We start from the raw sequence: 22,737 nt of genomic DNA, 5'->3' as shown, positions 1-22,737 counted from the left end.
ATCCAGCTTCCTTTTTGTCACATTTAAATTATATTTTAGCAGCTATAGTAAAGCTGCTGTGCTTTTCTTTCAGTGTAGAATTCTAGTCCATCTAACAATGGATTAGGATCACTTTAATAGAATAAACTTCTAAACACGTGCATTGAAACAAGCTATACTATTAAGATACAACGCCTGTTAGTCCCCATAGTTTCATTTCAATTGAGTTTTTTCACTAGTTGCATTAATGGAATAGCACCTTTCAGCAGGGGGGCAATTTTCGTCAATTCCTCCTCTAATGCAGCTCCCCATTTTGCCTCTGTGATATGTGGTTCCCCTTACTCAGAAGCACTCAGTGGATTTCAGTTTGTTGGAAAGAGGTGGTAAACATTGATTCATTGAGTTCTGGTCAGTTCATGGCCCCTTAGATCCCACTGTCTGACTTTAACTCACTGAAGATTGCTTCATACATTACTGTACATGATACATATGTCTCTGGAATTAAGGACCGAAGGAGATGACATGTTAAAATACATTACTGGATCTCCCATTTCTTTAAATGTTTATAAACAAAAACTTTAGGAGGAAAGGTGGTTTGAGTCTGGACTACTGTGCTGGGCAAAGGGATTCAGGTTTGTGTGAACTGACTTCCTCATGGAGGTATTTGCTCTTGTAAATGTATATTTAGAGATGCATTTCTGTACGGTGATGGACCATTAACACACTATCGATGACTCACTGTGTTGTAGTGGTTAAGGAGAGCTAGCTTTGAATCTGCACTCTGCTACAGAAATTTGCTGTGTGATTCTGGGCCAGTTAGTCTCAGCCCAACCTTTATGAGAATAAAGGAAAGGAGGAAAAATGGATGTTGTAAGCTACTTTAGGGATGTGTTGGAAAAGTGGGGTAGAAATAATGCTGGGGGGTAGGGAGGAAGGATTTGTACATGTGATGTTGCAAACACGCAACATCTTGTTAAAACTGGGCCTTCAGGCCCCTTATATACCATTTAACTGCATCAGAGAGCATTAGCCCAGACAGGAATTATGGTTATACATGCATAGCATGACTGCACAAAGGCTGGGTCTACACCAAGTGAACCAAAAGATTTTCTGTCCTGCTAGCATCCACGGGGTCATCTGACCCCCATGTCCCCATGGGCAATATGTGCCACCCGTCTGAGCCGCCTCCTTCCCTCCCCAGACCCTCGGGGATGTGGCTCGGAGGCAGAGGCAGCTTGGACAGCACCACATTGGCAAGCCACCTCCTGGGCTGCCCATGGCGGTGCCCTGCCCCACCCCCATCTCCCTGCAGGTCAACTTCTGCAGGAGGTGGCCTGTAGGCAGGTGTGGGTGGTGTAGCCAGGCACCACAGCAGCAGGAGCCAGCCTGCCAATGGGGTGCCTGTCTGAGCTGACCCACCCCCAAGCCCCGCACCAGAGTACAGGGGGCCAGGACCGGGAGGGGGGGCTCGGAGCAGGGGTTGTCTCCAGGTGCCATTTCCTCCCGATACACCTTTGCTAGCATCATATGCTAAACCTGGTTTTATTTAGCATTCTAAGTTTAGGACCACCTGCTCAATTCCATTCTGGGATCCAGGAGGAAGAAACAAAAGCCTGGATGCAAAGGTGTGGAGGGAGGGAGGGAGGGAGGGGTTTCAAAGCTGCTTTCTCCCCAGACTGTGTTATCTACATCTCCTCCCATCAGCCCCTTGGAATAGTGGTAAACTGCAGTACTGAAGTCAAAGCTCTGTTCACGAACTGTTTGACCCCAACTGAAGTAAGTTTTGGATAACTGGCTCAAGGTTGACTCAGCCTTCAACTCTTCTGAGGATGGTAAAATGGGTAAAGTGTAGATGACTAGGAGAGACCATGGCAAACCACCCAGTGGTGGGATCCAAAAATTTTAATAACAGGTTCCGATGGTGGTGGGATTAAAACAGTGGCGCCACCGCACACACGCACCTCCAGTCCCTATTGGGCAGGGAGGTTGCTTTAGTAACCCCTTCTCGACACTCAGAAAAAATTAGTAACCACTTCTAGAGAAGTGGTGAGAACTGGTTGGATCCCACCTCTGAAACCACCCCATAGACATAGTCTGTCTAGTAAATGTTGTAATGTAATGTCACCCCATGAAGTAGTAACGACCTGGTGCTTGCACAGGAGACTACGTTTTCCTTTACTTCTTATTCCATGATAGAATGAGTTCAAATACAAAGTGGCCAGTTAACACCTCTGTCAGGGGGAAGCTTTAATATCCCCATGCATATATAAAGCAAATAACTTTTGTGTTAATGCATGCATGGCAGCACTACTGAAAAGAATCTCAATGGGCATACTTCTCCATAGGCGGTAGACCTGTTATCTGCAGTCCCAGTGTTTTTCAATTGGAGTCCTTTGAGAGGCTAAGATTCTCTTAGATGTGTCTGTGTATCTTTGAAGATTGCTCTTCCAAAATAAAAGGGAGAATCCCTTCCCCCACACACGAAATGTCAGGCACAAGTGAAGGGTGAAACTGTCCAGAATCAAACCAGCAGCCGCCTCTTTTTAAGATGTCCTCTGGACATCTGATTTTGGGTGTGCAGAGTGAAAAGACATCTTTTTTGTGCTGTGCGGTTGGACCAGAATCTCTTTTGTAGTAAAGTAGGCTAGCTTGAAAAAGAGTCTGTAGCTCTCTCAAAACCCTGATTTCTGAGAGAAAACTAGATTTAATTTTTTTGAGAGGCGCTCACATTTACACTATAAGAATTCTGAGATTCAGGAAAGGCCTCAAGAATTCACCTCCAGAATACAAACTTGGCTGCTGTGCTCTCCTAAATTACCAACTGTAACCTTACAAATGTATGGGCCCAGAAAGACTGATAAATCTGTAAATAGTTTATACCCAATCTCTGAAACTCCTTGTTCTGATATTCCTGGAAGTAAATAAAAGTTACTCTTCTTTTTCTGTTTCCTTCATGGGTGCTGAACTTGTTTCATTCAAAAGTCACTTGGGTTAAGTCTGTAAAGTGGAGGGTGGTGTTGAAATTGGATAGGTGGAGGCTTACATCACACTACCTTTGTATGAATGTTATATTTGAGACCTTGCCATTCACATCTTTCCAATAACTAATAGTTTAGGCCAGTGATGGCGAACCTTTTCGAGACCGAGTGCCCAAATTGCAACTCAAAACCCACTTATTTATCGCAAAGTGCCAACACGGCAATGTAACCCGAATACTGAAGTTTTAGTTTAGAAAAAACGGTTGGCTCCGAGGTATATGTTACTTGGGAGTAAGCTTGGTGGTAGTTGGTGGCTTTGATTTGAAGCAACTGTGTAACTCTTCCAACGGGTGAATCACGACCCTAGCAGGGTTTACTCAGAAGCAAGCCCCATTGCCAGCAACTGAGCTTACTCCCAGGTAAAGGATTGCACTTTAGTTCTTCGCATGAAAATCAGTGGGGTTTAACAGCGCTTAACAGGGTTACCTACACTGCTTCCCCAAAACTATGTCTTAAGTTTAATGCTCATAATCGAGCCTAGCAACCCAAGTCACCCTACATGTGTGTGTGTGTGGGGGGGGCGACTCTGCGTGTGCCCACAGAGAGGGCTCTGAGTGCCATAGGTTCGCCACCACTGGTTTAGGCCATGTGAAAAAGATTCTTCACATTGGATATTTTTTTTGAATCACTGTTTATATACTGTTTCAGATTATGGTAGTTGTAGGAAGGGCAGCCTGTATGCATAGAATCTCAGAATGTTATAAAATTTAGCTGATCATTTTGAGAGAAAAAAAAAGGAGCTTCAAATTTCCAGAGTTATTTTAAACATAAAACTTTTGACAGAAAGAATACAGTTCTGACACCACTAATCAGCCATACAGGGCTGTTGTAAGGACTATGTATGAGTTAATACATGCAAATAGCCCTAAATGTTCTGAAATATTGTACAAATATTAAGAGCTAATTAATTACTGCTTTTAATGTCATTAGCATGCACATATTTAGCACTTAATGCGGTGCAAACTATGCACTGCGTAAAGTTATTTTCAATCTGCCCTTCCATGTTCAACATTGTTTGAGTTGAATACAAGCAGATTCTGATTTTGAAATGAATGTAATTTCAGATATCCCGTCATAGAAGGAATCATTCCCAACATAATTTAACAGTCACTGAGATCGTTAGCCCACTGGAGCAAACGGTAAGCAATTGTATTGCAGCATTTATGATTTATTGATTTAGCTCTTTATTTTGGATTTCGTTAATCAAAATGTAATGCATGATTTTTGAAGGATAAGTACTTACGGCTGCAGATGCCTCAATATATTAATAGGGTGAAATAAAAAACTAAAGCTTTGGGAGAAGGTTGGTTAAACAATGAAAATAATAATTGTGGAAGCTACAAGCCATTGTAGCGAATGATATACAATTTCAATTACCCATTAAGTCAAGAGAATTAAGGATGACATTTCAGCAATACTAATAGATATTTATTACAGGATGACATTGCTTTGACCAAAATGAGTAGCTGCAGTTAGCAAAATAAATACAGTTAGGAAAAATGCCAGGTGTGACTTGCTTTTTGAAGTGTTTGCTACTCAGTGAAGAGGAAAAAATAACGACAGTGTTTGGAATAAAAAATAAATTGGATATGTTTCCTTTGTTGCTTGCAGGTTTCCTATGTTTATAGGAAACCTTCATATTGAGATGAAAGGTGCTGAATAGAGTTGCCTTCTCTGACTTGGGAAATTCTTGGGAGATTTAGGGGAGCTGCTTCGATAGAAAGCCATAATTTGCTCTTGGGAAATTGCCCTTTGTAGTCTGAAGATCATTTGTAATTATGCAAGGACCTTAGGTCCCACCTGCAGAATTGTAACCCTACTATTGAAATGTTTTAGGCAGAAGCTAAATAGGGAACAGCACTACTGTTTAAGTAAGTCACATATAGAACTCAACTATCCTAAGCAAGTTGACTCAGAAGTCCTATTTTGTTATGTGGGACTTACTTCCAGGAAAGTATTCTTAGGATTGTAGGGTTTTTAGGCAGGGTAATCCCCTTTTTCTGCTTTGACCCAAGCTGAGGCCATGCAAAAAAAGTTAATATCATTGCAATTAGTGGTCCTTTAAACAGTATGCTCTGTGGATTCAGGCTGAATCTGTCATATTTGTTGCCACCTAGTGGCCAGAAGGCAGCCTGGTTATTTAACCTAGTGAAACTGAGCATGCTCTTGGGGTTGTGTTGCTGGCCGAGAGGCCTTGCATTTCTCTGAGCCCTTTATAATTTATATTGTATGTGAGCAAAAATTGGAAGAAACTATCATACATTTCTTCCAAAGAGTGTAAGTAGAAGTTAAGTGGTTTATTGCAAAATTGTTTATGTATGGGATAAGGAAAAAATTGCAATGCAGGTTAGCAAAATGGATTCCATATGCAAATACTATTTGATTGTTTATTTTAGTATGCCATTGCAAATAATATTAATTATTGTAGAAGACAGTGTGTGTGTGTGACCTTTAAATCCAGCTACCACAAAAGTTAGTGGGCTTTCTTTTAGGATGCTGTCTTGGGAATCTCTCACTTTAAAAAAGAGAAGATATAATTATTTTAAACAAATGAATACTTCTTATTTGGTATCACTTCATGATGGGGCGGAGAACAGTCAGTGTGAAACAATTTTATAGATCTTTTAGTAGGTTTCATAGATGGTGTTTTTGTGTGTTTGTTTTAATGCTTGAAGGATATTGGATTGATAACTGCACTGAGCCAGTAAAGAGAAACAAAAAAACCACAAATACAAATCATTCAAATAGATAAAACTAATAACTTCCCTGAATGCCAAGATGAGGCAAAAGTGTTTCTCTATTAGCTGTAAGAGAAGGAGACAGCTGTATGTGCTTCTACAGTTCCATCCTAAGCAGGTCTAGTTAGAATTCTTCTCAGGTGTACACAATGAGGCTCACACCTAAGAAAGTGTTCTTGGGATTGTACTGCTTAGAAAATATTTCCAGGGTCACATTCAAGCCTAAGTTAAGTCTAGAAGCAGAAGAAAGGCAGCTAACTGAAATATGGGCATAGACCCCAGGTAGGAAAATTGAACATGATAATAGGGCCACTGATACAAATTGGATCCTTGACTAATTCTTGGATTGTGGTTACTGTGTGAGGCCTTTTCCTCCTAGGATTGTCCAGGATGATTGAATTAAGTATGATACTATACCCTATTCAGGATAAAGTTGACAGGAGATTTGTGAATTCGTCCACAATTTCTTGGACGATCTTTGTTCTAGAATTCTCTGCTTGGGACCTAGTGCCTACTTAGTACTGTCCCCAAGGCGAGTGATTGCTTTTGTTCTGTTCAGGTCATCTCTGTCCTGGCTTACTGTTTACTGGAGTAAAACAGGCCTGAAACACAGGACCTATGGAGGAAGCAGAGACAAAATGGAGCTAGTGTGGTAGCAGAGCATTTACCAAGGTCCTGCAGTTGATGCAGTTCTACATATAAATTGGAGCCATTACTCCAGCCCTGTATCACTGATTTGGGAAGTATACTGTAGGTACAAATTCTAGGCTGCAGTGATTAAGTTAAAAAAGTGCCACTAGTTTAAGCATGATTTTGTACACACTTCATAATTAGTGTTGCTATCCTGTAAAATACTTACATGTTTCAATATTATCTGAAATTCTTAGTTTTTCTGCCATTTGTTCCTCTGCTGCTGCTTTTTCCATATTCCTTGGTCATGTCACTGTAACTTTTGTTGTGTTTATTCTGTTTCTTTGCTTTCAATTTACATAATTACATCCCTTACAAAAATCTTATCCTTTTGGTAAAAGTTATGTGACACCCATTGGTCATTTCTTGCCAACCATTGCAACCTCTTCCTTTCTGTTTTTCCATTGTTAGACCTTGCCTTCCTGACCTCTTTGTACTCTGATCTTTGTTCACCTGCCGCTTAGTTCTGTGGTGGTGGAAAGTGCTGTAAAGTCACAGCTGATGCATAGCAACCCCATAGGGTTTTCAAGGCAAGAGATGATGGGATAGCTGCCATTCTCTGACTTCATGTGGACTAAGAGAGTTCTGAGGGAGCTGTGATTGGCTCAAGATCACCCAGCAGGCTTCATGTGGAAGAGTAGGGAATCAAATCCAGTTCTCCTAATTAGAGTCCACCACTCTTAGCCACTACCATCACACTGGCTCTCCTAATAGTTCTGCTTGATACCTTTCCTTAAATCCTTTTGCTGGCCTTTTGTTTGTTGCCTGCCCAGGACTTTAGCTTCCCCTGACAACCCCCTCAGTCATATGAAAGTTTCTTGCTCCTACAAATGAAGCCTTTCTTTGTATCTTTATCACTTCCTTCAACTTTGTCCTGAAAGTCACCTTTTCTGTGAAACCTTTGCACTGCCCCTTAGTTTTATTTATTTAATTTTTTATTTTTAATTCGATTTATAAACCAGCCTCCCCTGAAGGGCTCAGGGCGGTGAACAACAAAGATAAAACAATAATTGAATCAAAATTCATATAGTAATAAAACCCAACAAGATAAAACAATCCCCATTTCCTGGAGACTGTGCCATTATAAGGGGGTACACATTCATACCCTCCTCCATCCTGTCCTCTTGTTTTCTTCTTTATATCTAATTTTAGACTGTAAGCTGCTCAGGTCAAGGACCTACTGTCTTATGCACTGAAAAGAACTTTAAAGATTGTAAGTATAATAATACATAGGTGCATTTATGTAGATAGCTATATAGCCAGTTTGAAGTGCTAGGCAGGTTCGCTGCGTGTGAACTGACCACTGGATTTTTCAGGTGTCATATTCACATGTATGCATACATGTTGGTTTTGCTTACACAAAGTAGTGACTACATTTATCAGGAGGATTACTGGCAGCATACACCCCCATGATATGCAGCATCTGGGCTCCCTGTTCTCATGGTTGTAATGTCTGGCAAAGTCTTAAAGGAATGTGCAGTATGGGTGTGTGTACATGCATGCATACATATACAAAAACTAGGGTTGCTGGGTACCCCCTGGCCACTGGTGGGGCATGAGGAACTAGGGTTGCCAGATCCAAGTTGGGTAACTTTTAGGGTTTTGAGATGGAGCCAAAAGAGGACAGGGACCTCGGGATTGCGAAGAGCTCCAAGCGGACCTTGATAAATTAGGTGAGTGGGCTCAGAAATGGCAAATGCAGTTCAATGTAGCAAAATGTAAAGTGATGCACATAGGGGCAAAAAATCCAAACTTCACATACACACTACAGGGGTCAGTGCTATCAGTCACAGACCAGGAAAGGGATTTAGGCATCTTAGTTGATAGTTCCATGGGAATGTCAACTCAATGCATGGCAGCTGTGAAAAAGGCAAACTCTATGCTGGTGATCATTAGAAAAGGAATTGATAATAAAACTGCAAAGATTGTCATGCCCTTATATAAAGCAGTGGTGCGACCGCACTTGGAGTACTGTGTCCAGTTCTGGTTGCCGCATCTCAAAAAGGATATTGAGGAGATAGAAAAAGTGCAGAGAAGGGCAACAAGGATGATTGAGGGACTGGAGCACCTTCCTTATGAGGAGAGGCTGCAGCGTTTGGGACTCTTTAGTTTGGAGAGGAGGCGGCTACAAAATTATGCATGGGGTAGAAATTGTTCTCTCTTTCTCACAATACTAGAACCAGGGGGCATTCATTGAAAATGCTGGGGGGAAGAATTAGGACTAATAAAAGGAAACACTTCTTCACGCAACGTGTGATTGGTGTTTGGAATATGCTGCCACAGGAAGTGGTGATGGCCACTAACCTGGATAGCTTTAAAAGGGGCTTGGACAGATTTATGGCGGAGAAGTCGATTTATGGCTACCAATCTTGATCCTCTTTGATCTGAGATTGCAAATGCCTTAACAGACCAGGTGATCGGGAGCAACAGCCGCAGAAGGCCATTGCGTTCACATCCTACATGTGAGCTCCCAAAGGCACCTGGTGGGCCACTGCAAGTAGCAGAGAGCTGGACTAGATGGACTTTGGTCTGATCCAGCTGGCTTGTTCTTATGTTCTTAAGTTCTTATGACCTCAGTGGGGTACAATGTCATTGTACATCCCTCCAAAGTATTCATTTTTGCCAGAGAAATAGATCTGTATAGTCTGAAGATCCCACCTGAAGACTGGCATCCCTAACAAAAGATATTACACAGTTCTTTAGATGCGTAAACAATACAAGCTGCGAATTGTCAAAGGCTTTCACGGCCGGATTCAACTGGTTGTTGTAGCTTTTCCGGGCTGTGTGGCTGTGGTCTGGTAGATCTTGTTCCTTTCGCCTGCATCTGTGGCTGGCATCTTCAGAGGTGTATCACTGAGGGAAGTCTGAAGATGCCAGCCACAGATGCAGGCGAAACGTTAGGAACAAGATCTACCAGACCACGGCCACACAGCCTGGAAAACCCACCACAACCAATGCAAACTGTGATCCAATATAAAGTAATAAAAAGATAGTCTTTTTTGAGCGAGTTCTTGAATTTGTTTGCCTTGTTTTCATGCTCCGTTTTGTTCAAGTTATGTTGTTCAGCATTTCCTCTGCTAGAAATGCTTGGGAAAGGCAACAACTGTTTGTGTAAGAAATGAAAACAATAACTTGGATATATATGGAAAGGGACTTTAACATATGAACGCTAGGGAAATACATAATACATACCAGTGTGGTCTGGTCTTAGCTGTGTTGAGAGAGAGAGAGAGAGATGACATAGGGGGCAGGTGGGATCATTCTTAAGTCCTGCTCATCTCTTAACAGTGCCGAAGAGACTGCAACCATTACAGCTGCACCAAACTCCAGGGTTCCAATCTGGTTGTTGCCTGTTCTTGTTGGAATGAACTATTTGGGCTAGGAAAAAAGTGATCAAATCGGGATCTGGTTCAGAGAAACAATCTGAAGCTTGGATGGTAAACAGAAGCCTCTTCCAACTCTGATTTTAGCCAGAGGGAAATATCTTCCTTGTACATAATTCTGGCAGCAACAGTGTGCATATGTAAGGTACAGAGTGAGAAGAGGAAAAGGCCAGATGTTCGCTATAACCTTGGTGCCATGGGATGGAGAAAACTGAGTGATTTATGTGAGCATATCTTTGCAACTGCTAGACGGAGCAACAGCCTGATTCTGAGAAATAGTAATTTTGGCCATACATGTTTTTGCCTTCTGTAATCAGCAGTGAAACATGGCCCCAGGGATTGAAGCAGAATAAGTGAATCCATGCGTCAATCTTATGCAGTGTTGTGAGGGCTCCAGATTTTGAGCCACACTCGATGAATGATTATCAATGTAGTATGTGTGGTATCTTATCATAGTCCAAAAGCTTATCTATAAAAATACAGCTGGAAGACACTGATAAAGTTTTTATGCTTCTGTTTCACATTTTGGAAACTGTACAATATTGTACAATTTTTTTGTTGATTGATAATTAAATGTTTTAGTTTTAAGTCTATCTTTTAAACCTCCAAACATTTTTTGCTATAGAGCCCGCAGAGTGTAGTGGTTAAGAGCAGTGAACTCTAATCTGGAGAACCAGGTTTAATTCCCTTCTCCTCCACTTGAGTGACAGACTCTTATTTGGTAAACTGGATTAGTTTCCCTGCTCCTACACATGAAGCCTGCTGGGTGACTTTGGGTTAGTCACAGCTCTTAGAGAACCCTTTCTGTCACACCTTCCTCTCAATGTGTCTTCTGTAAGGAGAGGAAGGGAAGGAGTTTTGTAGGTCGCTTTCAGATTTCTTATAGTTGAAAAAAGTGGGGTATAAATCCAAACTACTCTTCTAGATAACTGTATATAAAGTTGTTGTATTTAGTAAAACCTCTGATTTCCTAAGCCCGGTTATATGACTTGTAGATCCACTTGTAAAGTGGAACATAGGCCATTTCCTCACTTTTTTAAAAAAAGCAGAGGCAAAATGGTTTTGTAAGCTTCGGGTGTTTTTGAGTGCGCAGTCACGCTCTGCACTTCAGGTAGTCGTGTGGGGTTTCCCAAAAGGCGCAGTTCCAAACAGGAACAGAAATTATGCGCGCTGAGGGGTCGCGAGGGTGGCAGAATTAGGGCGGCTACGTTGTCGCCGCTCCAGTAGTGGGGAGTGCTGCTGGAATCCGCGTTACTTGGAGCGAGTAGCGCCCAACAAAAGGTGAGTGGGGAAACGGCCATAGTCCACCAGCTTAGTATGTTGGCTGCCAAATTGGTTGATAACCATTGTTTTTCCCGCTCTGGGCTATCAACAAAAAATCAAGCTGAGAATCCCCAACATGATGTCAGTAGGAACCATGCTGTCTGCCAACCCCTTTCCTGGTGCCCACTGTTCTGTTCCCCAAGCAAACTAAAATTCAGGCCTCCTGCACTTGGCCAGAACAGAGTGTAAGACCCACAGACAAATAAGTAACAGTTCAAAAACTGTTTAATAATATTGAAACTTTAGGACTCTGACTCCTCCCATGGGTACTTACTAAATAAAGAATCCTTGAAATACTGGAAACTTTGGATATGGTTTGAAGAATTTGCAGTCATCAAATCTTTCCTTAACTGCTTTTAAGGAAGTCTGGCTGCTTGCTTCTTCTTCTGAGTTCTCCTGGTGTCATCTACTTGGACTCTGTTTCCTTGCAAATCTGTTGGAACTGGGTTACTGTGAGTTCTGTGGATCTCTAACACCTTAAACGTCTTGGGTCTTATACACCTTAAACGTAATACCTTATACTTCTAAGATGTTGCTGTCTCCAGCCTTCCTCAGGCACCTAACTGAACAGGAGAATTACTGGGTCATAAAGAAGATTTTAAGGCTCTTGCCTGTAGAGGCTTCATAAAGGGACAGGGTCTAACTTGTAGTTTCCTCTCATAGAAAACTACAATAGGCAACTAAACCCATTCTAACTAAATGGACAACTGAGGCTTAAATAAACAAAATAGCGAGAGTGTCTCCGGGGCCATGACACCCACCAAGTATTCATAGAAAGTGAGGGGAGCCAGATTGATCACATGTCCAGCAGGATGTTTGATTGGCTACTGGAGAACCCATTGGCTGGGAAGTTTAAAAATAATGCTGTTTTAGTTGCTGGAGCTGCCACCACAGTGTTGGTTTTATTCTCTCTCACTCCTCTTTCCCAGTTTTTTTTAAAATTACTCCCGTTTTCCCTTGCACCTCAGCTTCCTCAGTTTTTGTGGCTCTATCTTGCAGCAGCCATGTTGTGGTTGTGCCCACCACCCAATTCAAATTCCTGAGGTGCCTGTAGGCTCAAACAAATTGGGATCCTTGAGACTTACAGCACACCCTGTCTGGGTTGTATTTAGCAACTTGACACATCGTACATGTTTCAAACAGTTGACTTTTCTTCAATAATGACTTAGGGGAAACTAGACATTTTTTTTTACAACCTGCTTGTATGTAGAGTCAAGAACACTGCCTTGGCCAAAAAAAGCAACTTTTCCTTTTAAAGATACACTGGAATGTAGACTTGGGCTTGCTATTATGCAACTACAGCTGTGATGCCCTTGGGTAGCTTCTTCCTGTTAGACTGGATAGCTATGCTGATCAACAGCTGTAACAATGGAAGTCCGAGAACTAGGGGAAGAGTCATACTGTATTTACTCCAACACAAGACTAGGTTCCACCCCCCTCCAGATGGGCCATAAAAAGTGGGTTATCTTACATTTACAGCTATGTCCAATAATGAAGTGTTTATGTGTGTATTCACATTTTTAAGGGGGGTGTCTTACATTCAGGGTCATCTTCTTATTGCGTAAATGTGATATTTGTTGCCAGTTAATTACACGGTTGCTTCTAATAAACCTTAAGTCAGCGAAGCTTTACTCTGTTCCACAGAAAGATGACAGTTCGGTCAGTTGAGGTACAGTCGTTGAGAAAATTGTACACTTCTATATTAGGATGTAGTCCCGAGATACGAGACTTAAATACGAGACTTAACATTCGTTTTTGTGTGTTGCCTTTGTCAAAACCATTATTCTATGCATTACTGAACATGGTACTTTGATACAAGGGCATTTATGCCAAAATGTATTTTTGCTTTCAAACTTTCAAGCAGTTGGGGGAGCTGGGCTAGGTAGGCACTAGATTCCAGACAGATCAGTCTACAACAAAAAAAAAATGTCTGGCATGTTTTGTTATGTGGTGGAGGAATATACAACCCTACTATCATAGTTCTAAGGAACAGAGTGTAGAGGTCTCTGTTTTCTTGAACGAGCCCTTTGAATGCTACCTTTTCTCAGCATTGCATGAAGTTCCAAATGCCTGTATATGTTAACACAACCCTGTTCCATCTGTATCTTACAATAAGAGCATGTGGAATGTTTTCCTTGCCAGGCTTTTGCTGCAAAACCTTTCATTATCATCTTTTTATGTAACATTTCCATTTTCTGAGAATTAAATTATCAGACTTTGGATGCAGCCTGATGCTGCAAAACAGCTGGCAGAACTTGCAGCCATGATTTGTCTAAAGTTGGCTGCTGTTTTTGAATGTATTTTTAAAACGCTATTTGTATTTGGTTTGGCTTGTACCTATGCTGATTCAAAAGAAAATCTGGGAGTATAAACCAAATACACATTTGTTCTTTATTGCAGGTAATCAAAGAAGGATATCTTCTAAAAGCTAAAATTGCAGATGGAGGCAAGAAACTAAGATAACTGACTCTTTGACTTCATAGAAAACATGGAGAAATGCCAAGTAGTTAATGTTCTGTTTAAGGAATTAGGAGCGTGTATGGCAAACCTAATTATATTTGTTTTGTCAGGTAAGGAAGTTACCACTTCGTTATGGTATGAATTTCTCAAAAGAAAATTTTACTGATATCCTGCTACTTTTTTTTTCAAAGGAACTTCAGTGAAAAAATTATCTGACTGGAAAATCATTTCTTATCTCTGATCCTAGATCTGGTTCACCTTAAATGAGGAAATCAATGGGTTTCAGTGTTGTGAAACCTGGGTCTATGTAGCGTGTTTAAAACAAAGGCCAAATAAAATTCTTTTTTAAAAAAAGTAAAATTGGAAACCTTTCAGTGATGAGTTCCGCATATTGTGTTTTCTTAAGTGTTGTATGAGTGAGCTGCAGTTCTTATACCACCTCTACCCTCAGCTTTTGGCATGGCAAACACATAGTTCATTTTGCCCAGATCCTAATTTAAGATGAAGGGAAATCGTTGCTTTTCAAACTGAAGCTGGAAATGTCATTTGTAATTAGTGATTTGTGAGTGTGGAAAGTGCGTCTGGGGATTCAGGCGGATGGATTAACAGAATGTTGAGACAACTCAAGATCCATCATTCAATTGGTGGAGTCATATGTTTGTGTTCCTCTTAAGTAGTCCTAATTCACAGTTAAAGATGGAATTGTCCCACTTCCCTTTTTGATCTGGAGAGAACATCCAACCTTCTTTATCAAATTCTTTGATGTGGGGCCCATATTAAAAATTGATTTTACCTGGTCTTTGGTCTTCAGTTGGCTTTTGACCTAAATTAGGAGTAGTACCACCACTTTTTTTGTTGTTTAGCATTTCTTTGGGTCAGGGAGGTTGTTTGAAAAGATGTAAAAATATAAAAAAGGGACCAGATCCAAAAGTGAATGGAATAATACATAGTACAATAGTACATAGACAAAGAATTTTTAGTGAACAATCAAGTTGACATATTGAGGGGTCTGATTGTGAAGGACTCCACTTTTTTTTGTAATATCTGAAATGCTTGGTGGCATCAGAGAACTTTGTGTGGCAAATGGTGTCAACTAACAGAGATGCACAGAGATCTTTCTCCAGTGTTTCATTTTATTTGATGAAGAAATGAGACATGTATGATGAAATCATGCATTCTGTAAAATATCATAGGTTTTCTCAGAGAGCTGTGTCCCTTGAAAAGCTTGCCAGTGGACAACTGGAACACCTATTCATTCCAGGGTACAGACTCAAGCAACAGTTGGATTTGACAGTTGAGTGTTGGCTGTTGAAGAACATGTGTAGAAAGGTTATGGCTGACTAGATATTGCCTCAGAATGGTACTGGATGAAGAGTTTAAACAGAGACATGACACCAATGTAGTTATATCATAGATTATGATACATTTATACTTTATTTTCCTGTATGTCCTTTGTGAACAACTATGTCATTTTTAGTGTAACTCTGTTGATTTACAGATAAATGCCTTGCTGGTAAACCAAATTGTAATTAATTTATCCCCTACAGTCTTGGGAATCTGTCAGTATTCCTGTCAGCTACAGCTACCAGGCACAAAATAAAGATTGCCGGCTAGGAAACCCAGATCACTCAACTTGAGCAAGGAAGGCTGACGTGGTGGGGTGGCAGCACCAATGTGGAATTGCTATTATGAAGAGTATATTACAGCATGTCTGCAAAATGTGACCTAAATATACCTTTGTTATGATTTTGTTACACAGTCAAGTTTAGACCAAAAACAAATCTGTTAATGACTGCCTATGACCACAGCAGGGAAATAAGTCCCTCAGCTGCCATTTCTTGCTCATATTATTAAAATAGAAAAAGTAAGGTGGCTTAGTTGTTTGGATAAACTGGGAATTGTTCCTTCAGACTTCAAATACCTGCTACAAGCAATTCAAACTGAGTTGGTCTTATAGTGTGCTGCCATCAGGTGTCCATTTGCCAGAATGCAAATGCAATGGTCACAATATGATTGCTGAATAAATTCCTTGTTTGGTCTACCAAACAGCCATACATCTGATGCTACATTTTACATAGTGATGTAATTCTGCATTTTTAAAATTTATATTTAATGTGTTGCTTATTTACATTATTAATCTGATTGGCACAGTACATTTGTCTGTTTGCACCACTTTGATACAGCTTTCTGATTTTTGTTTCCTCTTTCTGTATTACTGTTGCCCCTACTCTTTAGAAATACCAGGGAAAGCCCAGAATGCTTGGATTTCTTGAAATGTATTTAATCTGATTTTGATTCTTTCTCTCCATATTGGTGATTGAATATTATTTGCACATTAACCCATATTGTAAGCAGTTAGACCTCTCCTGCTAAGAGAGTGCCACAAAGGCACAGGGGCCAAAGGCACTGCTTCTTACAAAATGGATGCCTCTCAGAGAGTTCTTGGATCTATCTTGTGTGTCAAGTCTGGGCAGGAAAGAGGTTGGCAGTTGAACTTCCCCCTGGTCCCAAGGCGTGCCTGGCTGGACAATGGATCTAATCCAGTGGAGGGATTCAAATATTTTAACAACCCGTTCCGGTGTTGGGATTCAAATAATTTAACAACTGTTTGTTTACAAGCACCTTTTTAACAACCGGTTCTGCCGAAGTGGTGCGAACCTGCTGAATCCCACCACTGATCTAATCTCCCTTATGTCATGCTAACATGTGCTTCCATCAGACCTATTGTTTACCGTATCTGCACCCATCTCAGCAATCAGTCTTATTGAGGAGAAATAAGGCATTCTCTTGGGTCCTGATGACTCATCAAGCCTCTCCTGTTTTTTTTACTGGAACCCTGGAAAAGCAATCATTTTTTTTGTTTCTAGTTTTCTTGCAAGCTTACCTTACATCACTTCAAGATCCATTTTGTGATATAAATATTGGTCCTTTGGCCATTCATTGTGTGTGTGTGTGTGTGTGTCTTGGATCTGTGCATGCATCCCCACTTGCATGTGAGCTCTTTCTTTTGCTCCTGGAAATTCTGGTCATTTCACTCTTCAGTGCTGCTGTCACTGGATGTCCCTTCAAGACTGGTCACGATCACCCATTGTAAAGGATTCAATGGTGTTGATGGTGAAGTAACCTTGAGTGCATTCCACAGCCCGGGCGATGGGCCAGATGCATCGGCGGAGACTTTATCTTTGCGCGGGAGATGAAGTCTCCGTTCCCATGGGAATCAGGAAGGGAGGATGGGGTGAATGGTATTATAACCTGTGCTTCTGGCGGGAAGTGTCATTCCTGCCACTGCGTGTACTTGAGCTTTCTAAGATGTCTTAATAAATGGACTTTCACTACCAAAGCCTTTTATTTCTGCGTCTATGGAATTCCTTACATTGTGGCAGGAATCCTAATTCATCTATATTCTTGTGCAGTGGACCTCTTGTCTTGCGATGGAGAGGTTGAATGTTACTGCGGAAGGTGCGGTAGCCCCCAAAGAGGGCTCCGACCTTTCCCTTCTGGATCTAGAGAAACCGGCAGGAGAGGGGGCCTCGCGGGGGGCTCTTTGCTGTCCTCGTATCAGCACGAGTCTTCGCCTCCGTTGGAACGAGGGACGTGGCAGCGACGATGGGGACTTCCATGAGTCGTTTGGGGCGCTGTCCATGGATCGGCGCCTGTGGAACGGATCTCTACCCGTTCTCGTGTGGATTACAAACCTCAGATGCAACCTGTCATGGAGGAGACGGGCTTGACCACCTTTCATGCGGCAACCCAGGAATCCATTGAACGATTCCTGGACTCCTATTTTGGTGATGCTCCCAAGGAACCACCGTGGCACAGCACTGGGGCCCGTCAAAGGACACCGGGACTCAACCTGGAATTGGGAGGGTATCCGTGCCGCTTCCCAATCGGACCCCCCCCATCCGGTCCGGCGACCGCACCTGAGGTGCCTCGAGGAGCCACCGGTGGCTACGGCGGCTACGGTGTCTCCGAGGGCTCGCTTCCTGATGACGAAGAGTCTGAAGAAAGCCTGCATTCCCAGCCGGACCGGTTTCCTCTCCCATCGAGAGAAGCCTGGGGTGAGGAAGAGAGGCGACTTCGAGATGCCCAAGCGGCATGGAACCGTGAACGCCAGCTATGGGAGGAGGAACGGGCACAGTTGCAGCAAGAGCGCGAAACCCTGCAGAGGGACCGGGAACAACAACGCCAAAGAAGTCCAGCTCGAGTTGGACCGTGCCAAAGACGCAGCTCCAACGGCAGTATGCCCAGAATCTGTCAGTCCATGATAAAGTCCTGGAACAGTCCAGACTGGATTTACAACGGCAACGCGAAAGCGTTCAGGCTCTGCGCACGCAAAGTGAACTCACTGAAGCCCTTAAACGAGACGAACTGCTTAAATTAGGGCGAGAAAAAGCTGCTTTGCATGCGCACCAAGATGCATTGGCTCGCAAGGAGAGGGAGCTGGCTGCTTTGGAGAGGGAACTAAGGAGGCAGCAGACCAGAGGGCCGCAAGTTGGAACCTATGCTGTTACTGATCATGCCGGTGCCAGGGGGGCCACGCACCTGGGTCCTGCCACCCACATGCCAGCGGCCCCGCCCGCCCCCCCGCTTCCAGCCCCCCCTGTACAACAGCCGCCTGCCCAACCTGCTCAGCCAGCGCAACCACCTCCCCAGCAGGCGCCAAGAGCCGTCGAACGGGGCTACTTTCGGCCCCCGATACCAGCCCGCCCGCTTTGATGGGACCGGCTTCCAAACTTCCTACTTCATCTTGCAACTCAATGCCCACTTGGAAGACTATGATGATCTCTACCGGTCTGAACGCGACAAACCACGGGACATCGGCTCAGTCCTAGATGGCCCCGCAGCCGACTGGTCCGTGACTTTTGTGGATTTGCAGGATGAGGACTCTCGCACAGTGCCCGCATTCCTCCAAGCTTTGAGAGCGCGCTTTCAAGATCCAGGCGCAGAGAATGAAGCTATCCGCACCATCAAAACCATCCAGCAAGGCAACCGCCCGTTTGCAGAATTTGTCCGTGAATTTCGTGCAGCGGCTGCTCGACTTCCTCCTGAGTGGCCTGAACGCATGAGACGCCGGAACACTTCTCGGATGCTGTGGATAGCAAGCTACGATGAAACTGTGTTTTTAATCCGGGTTCCTCGTACCATTGCAGATTGGATCCAGTTGGGGTCTCAAGTGGCGTCTCGCTTTGGAATCGGCTTCGTCAAGGAGGTCAGCCCACGCGAAAACCACTACCGTGCCCACCAAGTCAAACTTCCAGCCGCTTCTACCGAAACCACCTCTGAACGCCGTCGCCGACTTGGGTTGTGTCTTTACTGCGGAGGGCCAGGTCATCTAGCCGCCAACTGTCCCAGAAGCAAAAACCAACCGCTCCAGCTCCGCGTACTGGTCTGCCAAACCACCACGCAGGTCAGGGCCGCCTCCCACTGGCTCGTCTAAAGCGGTGACCGAAGGCGACCCAGAGGAGGGGGAAGCAGCTGTCTGTCTTTCTTCAGCCCCCCATGGACATGGGCCCGACTCCTGACGCGGTGAGTGAAGGCAGCGCTCCCATTACTGTTCAAGCATTTCTGGCCAACCCCGCTAAACACACTCGCATTATAGCCTCGGCCCTTGTGGATTCCCGCTGCTCCCACTGCTTAATGCCGCCCCAGGTGTCAGCGCAGCTAGGTCTGGACCGATTCCCCTGGCTAAGCCCATACCATTTACCCAAATGGACGGCAGCCCCCTCGGAAACGAAGGACCGGCCCAATTCAAAACACAGCCGGTTCTCCTCCGTTCGCGACCATTGGGAGAAAATTAGTTTCATTTTAGCGCCAGTGGCCAAACACTCCATAGTTTTGGGCATGCCTTGGTTGTTGTTACATGAACCAAAATTCATTTGGAAAGAAAGGATCCTAGAATTCACTGACCCTCCCTGCGGTGAACACATGAATTGGGAAGAAAATCCAACGTCTCCTGACACTCCCCCCTCTCTGGCTTCCTCAGTGATTGCTCCCGATTCTATTGACATCCCACCTGCATATCAGGATCTAGCCAGAGTTTTCAGGAGCAGGAATGCGATCAATTGCCACCCCACAGAGACACTGACGGTAAAATTGTCATACAGCCAGGGGCGAACTGCCCAAGGGTAGAATCTACCGCATGAGTCCCAATGAGGAGAAGGAACTTCGTGCTTTCTTAGACAAGAACCTTGCTCGCGGTTTCATACGGCGGGCTACCAAACACACACACGCTGCTCCCGTTTTGTTTGTCAAAAGAAAGATGGGTCTTTACGGCTTTGCACAGATTATCGAGGTCTCAATGCGGTCTCCCTGTCCAATAAATATCCTTTGCCTTTGATCAAGGACCTTTTAGATGCACTCGGCAAAGGACGCATTTTTACCAAATTAGACTTGAGAGAAGCTTACTACAGAGTCAGAATTGCTGAAGGATATGAACACCTGACCATGCGTTTAATACCACAAAAGTTTGGACAGATTTTGAATAGTTTAATACATGCCGATTCGGGTTAAGAATTAAGACTGGAGACTTTCATGGGCTGCCTTATCAACGAAGTTCTCCATGATTTACTGTACAAGGGAGTTGTTTGTATATTTTAGATGACGTGCTTTGAATTTACTACGCCAAACTATAGAAGAGCATGAGAAATGTTGAGTCCGAGAGGTATTGAAGCAGGCTTGCTTGTGACAACTCTCTCTTTGCCAAACTCTCCAAATGCTGTTTTCACTATCAGACCTCCATTGAGCTATTTGGGTTACGGATCCTAAGCCGAGGGGCTTAAAAATGGATCACTGCTAAAATTAATGCTTTTGAAGTCCTCCAATGGCCTGCCCCCCCTACCAACCGCAAGGAGAGAACTCCAGTCGTTTCTTTGGTTTTGGCTAATTTCTATGCGTGGATTTTATACCCCAATTTGCTGAACTGGACTCTCCCTCTCCACAGACCCCTCTTACATGCATCTAAGGGTAAAAAGATTCACTGTCCGCCAAGCCGGGGCTTCCTTCTCTGAGTCTGAAAGGAATGTCAAACAGCCTTTCGTAACTATTAAAATCTGCGTTTACTCACCGAACCTATCCTAAAGCACCCTGACTCCAGATCTCCCGTTTTGTAGTTCACGTGGACGCCTCGGACAAAGCATGCCGGGGCAGCCCTCTGTTGCCAGAAAAATAAAGATGGTAGACTAGTTCCGTGACTTATTTGTCCTAAAAAAATTCTCTGGTGCCGAACTCAACTTCGGACTGTGGGAGACAAGGGAGACTCGCGGCCATCAAAGCAGCACTCTCCACCTCTGGCTCCACTGGCTGGAGGGGGCTAAGCACCCTTTTCAAGTTTCTACCGGATCATAAAAACCTGGCAGCTCTTTCCACCCCCAAGATGTCCGCAAAACAACTTCGTTGGGCCGATTTCTTTTCTCACCGGTTTCTCATTTACAGTCCATTTTTTTTTCCCCTGGGAAAACCAACAAACTGGCTGGACGCTCTCGCATTTCACCGGGGAGGGGGTGGAGCTGCCTATGACATTCCACGCACCGTTCTTTCCTCCTCCCAGTTGGGGTTGGCTGTCCTGACCCCGATCTCAAGCGTCCGGGCCTCCCTCCCTCCACCCCCCGTTCCCCAGTCTCGTCTCTCCTTTCCTCACGGGAGATTGGAGGAGGCGGGGCTGCATGAGCCCCAGCCGGGCTGAAGGGGACTCCACCAATTGCGTTTGGAGAATGGAGTTTGAAGGCGGAGGGGGAATGTTGGTACGTGGCCTCCCTCCCATAAAGCAAGTTCCTTTGAAGCTTGCCACAATGCATGCCCGTTCGGCTGGACATTTTGGCTTTGAAAACTCTGCACTTAGCCCGCCCGGCAGTTCTTGGTGGCGCTGATAATGCGCAAAGACATTGAGGGCTTACATTAAAGGCTGCTGCGGTTTGTGCAGAAGCCAAAAAACCATCCAGGAAAAGCCCCATGGATCCTGTTGAAACCTCTCACGCATGGCTTCCAGCCCTTGGGAAGTCATCTCCATGGATTTCATTACAGATTTGCCCGAAAGTCATGGCGAAAACACGCAGTTTTATGGGTGGTGGTAGACTTATTCTCTAAGCAAAGCCTCTTAACTTTATTCCATGTGCTTCCATCCCCTCTGCTCCTAAGTGGGCACGGCTGTTTATTTAACATGTTTACCGTCTCCATTCCGCGTTCAAAGTGGGTTCTCCGACCGCTGCCCCCAATTCATCTCAGAAGTTCTGGAAAGCGTTTTTGGGATTGTTGGGAGTCAGCCCCGGCCGTCGCCGGGCCAACAAAATACCACGCCTCCTTTCCTCCAAAGCGGACGGACGAGGGAGGGCGGAGAAGAAATCAGACAGAACCTCTAGAGCAGTATTTACGTTATTAAGCACCAACTACCACCAAGACAATTGAGTGCGAAGCTTATTCCGTTATGCGGAGATACGCCTAACAATAATGCGGGGTTCATAGTAGTACAAAGAAAACCCCCTTTGAAATTGTGTCTGGTCGCTCCTTCCCCGGCCGTTACCACAACTACCCATGGCAGCGTTGGACCCCTTAGAATTTCCAACAATGGATTTCATCCCTAGCCGAGTTGGATGGAAGTGCGGTCCAGACCGGGCCTTACAGCAAAGCAAAGGGACTCCCCAAAACTGCCAAAGCGGATAAACACCGCTCAGATTTCCCTCTGCGTGTGGAAGCTCAGTAATTGTGTTATCTACAAAAAATCTCTAGAGACGTGCATAAATTTCTCCAAAGCTTGGCAAAGAGATTTGTGGGACCTTTTCAAATTACTAAAGTGATTTAAATGATGTCACTGCACCCGGCTTAGATTTGCCTAACTCTCTTAGTAACATCCATCCTGTCTTCCATTCCAGCTTGCTCAAGGAGGCTCCCGCTTCGACATGCCTGGAGTAATACGACCAGCCGGAGAGGCCCCTCCGGGACTATTAGTATTAGCCACAAGCACTTTCACGAAATTGGACGCTTATCCTGGACTCTCTCTCAGCTTTAATGCGCAAACCAGCTTGCAATATTTAGTTTCTTGGGTGGGATATCTATCCTCTGGGTATAATAATCAATGGGTTTTATTCCGAAAACATTGAAGCCCCCACCCTTATTTCTCTGCTTTCCGCAGCG

At 43.9% G+C, this 22,737-nt stretch overlaps 1 protein-coding gene across 1 annotated transcript in view; it reads left to right on the top strand.

Moving 5' to 3' along the window:
• The window catches only part of ARHGAP15 (Rho GTPase activating protein 15), a 520,646-nt gene that overhangs the window by 39,425 nt on the left and 458,484 nt on the right, over positions 1–22,737 (top strand). The window contains exons 2-3 of the mRNA XM_048486956.1: positions 4,082–4,156; positions 13,552–13,607. Of these exons, the coding sequence (XP_048342913.1) occupies positions 4,082–4,156; positions 13,552–13,607 (131 nt within the window). The remainder of the gene's footprint in view (positions 1–4,081; positions 4,157–13,551; positions 13,608–22,737) is intronic.

This window comes from Sphaerodactylus townsendi, linkage group LG02 (genome assembly GCF_021028975.2).
Source record: "Sphaerodactylus townsendi isolate TG3544 linkage group LG02, MPM_Stown_v2.3, whole genome shotgun sequence".
Classification (NCBI taxonomy): domain Eukaryota; kingdom Metazoa; phylum Chordata; class Lepidosauria; order Squamata; family Sphaerodactylidae; genus Sphaerodactylus; species Sphaerodactylus townsendi.
This window is presented reverse-complemented; position numbering and strand designations above follow the sequence as displayed.